The sequence below is a fragment of the Euprymna scolopes genome, chromosome 39, assembly GCF_053919585.1.
Source record: "Euprymna scolopes isolate OS-2025 chromosome 39, ASM5391958v1, whole genome shotgun sequence".
Classification (NCBI taxonomy): domain Eukaryota; kingdom Metazoa; phylum Mollusca; class Cephalopoda; order Sepiida; family Sepiolidae; genus Euprymna; species Euprymna scolopes.
Window position 1 is genome coordinate 18,011,015 of NC_136520.1, and position 7,500 is coordinate 18,018,514.

A 7,500-nucleotide genomic window follows, 5' to 3' on the forward strand; every position below is an offset into this window, starting at 1 on the left:
TTAGATACTGTTTTATTATTTGTGGTTAGATACTGTTTTATTATTTGTGGTTAGATAATGTTTTATTATTTGTTGTTAGATACTGTTTTATTATTTGTGGTTAGATACTGTTTTATTATTTGTGGTTAGATACTGTTTTATTATTTGTGGTTAGATACTGTTTTATTATTTGTGGTTAGATAATGTTTTATTATTTGTTGTTAGATACTGTTTTATTATTTGTGGTTAGATACTGTTTTATTATTTGTGGTTAGATACTGTTTTATTATTTGTGGTTAGATACTGTTTTATTATTTGTTGTTAGATACTGTTTTATTATTTGTTGTTAGATACTGTTTTATTATTTGTGGTTAGATACTGTTTTATTATTTGTGGTTAGATACTGTTTTATTATTTGTAGTTAGATACTGTTTTATTATTTGTGGTTAGATACTGTTTTATTATTTGTGGTTAGATACTGTTTTATTATTTGTGGTTAGATACTGTTTTATTATTTGTGGTTAGATACTGTTTTATTATTTGTGGTTAGATACTGTTTTATTATTTGTGGTTAGATAATGTTTTATTATTTGTTGTTAGATACTGTTTTATTATTTGTGGTTAGATACTGTTTTATTATTTGTGGTTAGATACTGTTTTATTATTTGTGGTTAGATACTGTTTTATTATTTGTTGTTAGATACTGTTTTATTATTTGTTGTTAGATACTGTTTTATTATTTGTGGTTAGATACTGTTTTATTATTTGTGGTTAGATACTGTTTTATTATTTGTGGTTAGATACTGTTTTATTATTTGTGGTTAGATACTGTTTTATTATTTGTGGTTAGATAATGTTTTATTATTTGTTGTTAGATACTGTTTTATTATTTGTGGTTAGATACTGTTTTATTATTTGTGGTTAGATACTGTTTTATTATTTGTGGTTAGATACTGTTTTATTATTTGTGGTTAGATACTGTTTTATTATTTGTTGTTAGATACTGTTTTATTATTTGTGGTTAGATACTGTTTTATTATTTGTGGTTAGATACTGTTTTATTATTTGTGGTTAGATACTGTTTTATTATTTGTGGTTAGATACTGTTTTATTATTTGTGGTTAGATACTGTTTTATTATTTGTGGTTAGATACTGTTTTATTATTTGTGGTTAGATACTGTTTTATTATTTGTGGTTAGATACTCTTGAGCAACATGTTAAATCTTCATGTGAAAGCATGAAATTGCGAATTTCTTTTCGATGGAATTTTTTTGTTATTTGATAATCGTTTTAGTTGTTTGATAATTACATTTTATAAATTAAAAGTGTTTTATTCTTAGTTTTACGGTTAGAATTGTATTATTGTATTTGTTTTAATATTCTAAATTATCTTTACAGTAGTAATTTAATTTAAGGGCATTTTATTAAAGATATTATGAGGAATATTATTAGAAGATACACACACACATACATACATACATGCATACATATATATATATATATATATATATATATATATATATATATATATATATATACTAGCAAAAGCACCCGTCGTTGACTGGGTTAAAAAACAGCCTACAAAAATGGACTCTGATTTATGAAAGTATGAGAGGTTATGAAAAGGAAGGGTTGTAAAGAGATAGCTTCGAATTCGGGGGAATCAAAACCAAAGCAAAATATGAAGAAAGTAAAAATAAAATAGATAAACCCCATAATTTATTATACCATACCTGTTCACACTGAAAGACTTATCACAATATTCTGTGCATCTATATTAAAAAACCTTGTTAAACTTTGTGACATATTTCCATTTTATGGAGGTCAGGCACGAACGAACACTCCATAATTTTATTATACCATATTTCTTAAAACTGAAACATAATCATCAAAGTATACTTACGCAGATAGGTATGAAAAGTCTTTGTTAAAGTTTGTGCCTATTTCCATTCTATGGAGGCCAGGCGCGAACGCAGACCCCACAATTTTATTATACCATCCCTATTTAAGTTAAAACATACTTATCAAAGTATTGTTATGTACATCTTATATCAATAACACTTGTAAACGTATTGTTTTAATTTTTAATTTTTTTATTTCCATACTTTGTGGCCCAGGCGCGTACGCAGACCCCACAATTTTAATGAATCATCATTATGCAGATCAAACATATCCATTCCTGTGTCTCGATACATCTTCTATTATTATATGTGATCAGTTTTCTATAATAGTCAATCATATAGGAGCCTAATCGTGACCAGACACACACACACAGACGTTCAGCCTCATATATATATATATATATATATATATATATATATATATATATATATATATATATATATATATATATATATAACGATTCCCAACCACTTGAGAAAGATTGGAAAGACACAAAAAAACTTGATAAGTGGGTGCATCACGAATTGAACAGCAGCGAAAAGAAACGCCGTTATGAAGTGTCATTTCCCGACTTTTACGCAACGAGAACGACCCGTTTCTCAATCGGGTTGTGAGTTGCGATAAAAAGTGAGTTCTTTACGGCGACGTTAGATCATTTATTTTTGCGTTGATTCTGCTCGTGCTTGTTTCGATCAATAATTTTTTTTTGTTTAAGCCGAGATATGGTCGTCTGGTTTTAAAAGTTAAAAACCGCAAGAACTTTCTTTTCAACCTAATATATGTAGAGAGAGAGTGGAAGAGAAAGAGAGTGAGATAAAAATATTTCCTGTGCAATACTGTCTTCATCTTTAATTCTATGCAATTATGCAGAATGTAAAAACTATGCATAAATAGAATTCATCGTAATAGTTAAATGAAATCAATTATCTAATAAGAAACCATATAAGTGAATAATTAATTAATGAATGCTCGTTTCTCAAAGGAATATGTAAATTTGTTCAGCTTCATGTAGTCACTCGCATATTCATGACTGAGCATGTTAAGAAGTTCGTTTTAATATTTTTTTAAATAAAAAAGGTAGACCTGACCTCCGGGCCAAGATCACAGTGTAGTATCTGTGCTGATGCTACACTTAAGTTAATGTGTCATTAATCAATGTAGGAGAAAACCTTCTATACTAAGGCATTTTTTCCTACGTTAAGAGTGCACCTTTTTGGAGAGCTGTTTTTCCCTCACATTAGAAACGACCTTGTGTCACATTTTGCTTTCGTGAGGAAGCAAATAAATACTAATAGTAAAAGTAGGATTTTAATATCAATGTCAGAGCGAGACAAAACTCAATTTTTAGATATATAGATATATAAAGGGATGAGATGTCGTAAAACAAAGTAAGAAGCAAAGAAACACCACAGATAAATATTTGAAAATATTTTTAAAAAACACGATAGATAAATATTTGAAAATATTAAAAAACACGATAGATAAATATTTGAAAATATTAAAAAACACGATCGATAAATATTTGAAAATATAAAAAAATACGATAGATAAATATTTGAAAATATTAAAAAAAAACAAAAAAAACAGGATATATAAATATTTGAAAATATAAAAAAACACGATAGATAAATATTGGAAAATATAAAAAAAATACGATAGATTAATATTTGAAAATATTAAAAAACACGATAGATAAATATTGGAAAATATAAAAAAAAACACGATAGATAAATATTTGAAAATATTAAAAAACACGATAGATTAATATTTGAAAATATTTAAAAAAACACGATAGATAAATATTTAAAAATATTAAAAAACACGATAGATAAATATTTGAAAATATTAAAAAACACGATAGATAAATATTGAAAATATAATGAAAACAGTATAGATAAATATTTCAAAATATAAAAAAAACACGATAGATAAATATTTGAAAATATTAAAAAACACGATAGATTAATATTTGAAAATATTAAAAAAAACGACAGATAACTATTTGAAAATATTAAAAAACGCGATCGATAAATATTTGAAAATATAAAAAAACACGATCGATAAATATTTGAAAATATTTAAAAAAAACACGATCGATAAATATTTGAAAATATTAAAAAAAAACACGATGTATAAATATATCAAAATATAAAAAAAACACGATAGATATATATTGAAAATATAATGAAAACAGTATAGATAAATATTTCAAAATATAAAAAAATACGATGGATAAATATTTGAAAATATAATAAAAACACGATCGATAAATATTTGAAAATATAAAAAAACACGATCGATAAATATTTGAAAATATTAAAAAAAACACGATCGATAAATATTTGAAAATATAAAAAAAACACGATCGATAAATATTTGAAAATATAAAAAAAACACGATCGATAAATATTTGAAAATATTAAAAAAAAAAACACGATAGATAAATATTTGAAAATATAAAAAAACACGATCGATAAATATTTGAATATATTAAAAAATAACACGATAGATAAATATTTGAAAATATTAAAAAAATACGATGGATAAATATTTGAAAATATAAAAAAAAATTAGTAACAAATCTTTCAAAATGATCTGATTATTCATTAAATAACACATAAAACATATAAAACATATAAAACATAAATGTTATAAATGAATGTTTTATGGTAATTGCTCTAAACAAAACACGAATCTAACTGGTGTGAGAGCGAAACAATTAGTCAACAGTGTTTTATGCTTCGATTCCGACCCAGGAAACGGTAATGTTTGAAAGCTCGCTGATAGAATGAGAGAATTAAAGGACAAGATAAAGGAAGCGACACTGCCAAAAAGAAACCGAATTTCTACATTCTATCCTCCCTAAAAATTTACTGTTTTTTTTTTTTTTCAGATCTTCAAATAAAGGAATGCGTTTATAACAGCATGCCGGCACCAATCAACCCCGGCAGTAATTATCCTCTTTTATTTATCGACAACGAGACCTCTTAGAGGCAGATTACAATTGATGCAAAAACACAGGACGTAAGTACGCCTCTTTGTTTTATTTTTATTTACTAAGAAATCACTACATATTAACGCTAAAAGCCACTCGAGGATACGTCTGGATAAAATGGGTTGACAACTGAATGATGGTGGATAACATGAGAGAATTCAAAACAATGAATGAAATGTGATAGAAGGACAGTTTAAGATTAACGATTATGTTGTAGTTCGTAGTGAACACATCTCCTGGTAATGTGATGTTACAAAAGTTCTTTGCAACTGTGGTAATAAGACGACTTACACGGTGAACCCACAAATTGAAGCTCAATCGAAAACTCGCCTCTTATTTCGGTGTGTTTCTTTTATTATTATAACAATACGATTGGGCAATTTTTTTCCTTCTGAACCAAATATGCGAACGGCATCTCGTCAACAGAAGTTTTGTAAAGCTGCTCTGTAGTCGTAACTGCAGTAGTAGTTATCGTAGAAGCAGTGGTGGTGTGTAGAGTTGATCTCCCCACTCAACTCTCTTTTTTCTCTTTCTCTGATATCGAATGTCGGTCAGTTGTTTATCAAAGCGAGGAATACTTGTTATTAAATTAGTATCCGGTGGTTGAATGGCAGTGTCAGTATATCTGATTCTGAGAGTAAAATCTTCGCTGCACACTTGTAAAAATATAAAATAATAATCAGGATTAAATCTTAAAATCGATGAAATCGACGAAAAACAACTTTAAGTAATACAGACCAATGTTTAACATAAATTGAGAGGAAAAGATCATACAATTTACTTAGATAGATAGATAGATAGATAGATAGATAGATAGATAGATAGATAGATAGATAGATAGATAGATAGATAGATAGATAGAGTGCCCTGCTTGAAAGTTAAATGTTCTAATCCATGTCTATCATTATTTCCAGGAATTATTCATTAACAGGGTGTGGACTGGGGATACATTGTCCATCTTCTGCAATGTCTCATCTTGGAGAAACGTGGAACTCTGGGAAGATGCTAGGGATCAATCACTCCAAATCAGCTAAAGAAATTTGGACTCACACACGACAAACAAACCCAACATACGGATGAAACAACACAAGACACATGCGCCACATCCGCATATAAACTGCTATTTAACAACCATCACTATTTTTTTAGATACCTGCAATCATGTTCATATTTATCGATGACACACGCACATCTGCATCATATGTGTGTGTGTCGCTACGCATGGACGCTGCTGCTGCTGCTGCTGCTGCTAAACTGGAATCAAATTCAAATAAACTTTTTTGCTGTCTCTATATATGTACGTGTATATATGTATCTCTATCTATATATTAGAGATATTTGTTTTTGTTTCATTTTTTTTGGTTTTGTTTTCTTTAAGTAGATATGGACACTTGCGTAGGATATGCGAGAGCATATGTACTTACACATGATTTGAAACAAAAGATTTACACTTGTATAAAACGATTTATGTACACACACATGTATTGATATGTACATATATATATGTGCATACATATATACATATATACATATATGAGTGCATATATGTATACATATGCATACATATATTTACATATTTATATATATGCATATACATGTAGAAAAAGAGATATGTTTATATATACACATATTTGAGAACTATTATAGGAAATAATTATACACACACACACACACACACACACACATATATATATATATATATATATATATATATATATATATATGAGAATACATAACTTTGATTGGTCTTTCATGTGGACTGTCTGTTAGGTTGTAACAATAAAAATGCCTTGAGCTTAATTCAAAACGTGTAATTTTTGAGAACCATATGCCGTCTAATTGGATAAAATCATCAAATTATGGAATTCTTAAATAAATATTACACGCTCTTTATTCAATATCATTATTACTACGAAAACACACTATATAAATATATATATATATATATATTTATATATATATATATATATATATATATATATATAAACATATTTTGTCCTAATTCTTTATTCTTTATTTCCTCTACCTACCATCTACATCTGTTTCTCTTCTTTAATATTCTCTTTACTCAAATCCTGTCTAGACTTAGTGCACCACTTCTGCTTTTGAATATTTTCTAATGTTTTCACTTACTTTTTTATTTCATTGCACCCCAATAACTTTCCCATTTCTAGTCTTAAATTTATATAAAATCGGTGTTTTCGATTTTTTCCTTACTTTTGTATAATGCTAAATTTTTTCCTCTTCTGGGGAGAAACATTTATTATGGCTTAAAGAGTTTTCTTCCTCTTGTTTCCCTTCAACTTATTGTTATCGTCATTAACATTATTAGCATGAAAATGTAATGAAGTCCTTGTGTAACTTTAATCCATATCTCTTTATCTTTTAATATTTTAATATATATATATATCTATATATATATAGATATATAGATATATATATATATATATATATATATATATATATATATATATATATATATATATATATATATATATATATATATATATATATATATATAAACCTAGAATAATCCTAGGTCATTTAAAAACATATTTGTGCGAACAAGTGTTTCGGATCATTTCATAAATACAGGTATTTATTGTATGCAAAATTAACCAAA

The 7,500-nt window shown here is 26.9% G+C and overlaps 1 protein-coding gene across 1 annotated transcript in view; it reads left to right on the top strand.

Annotated features, from left to right (window-relative positions):
- The window catches only part of LOC145263657 (uncharacterized), a 76,843-nt gene that overhangs the window by 66,360 nt on the left and 2,983 nt on the right, over positions 1-7,500 (top strand). The window contains exons 6-7 of the mRNA XM_080120529.1: positions 4,776-4,906; positions 5,792-7,500. The exon at positions 5,792-7,500 is cut by the window's right edge and continues 2,983 nt beyond it. Of these exons, the coding sequence (XP_079976655.1) occupies positions 4,776-4,873 (98 nt within the window). The 3' untranslated portion in view covers positions 4,874-4,906; positions 5,792-7,500. The remainder of the gene's footprint in view (positions 1-4,775; positions 4,907-5,791) is intronic.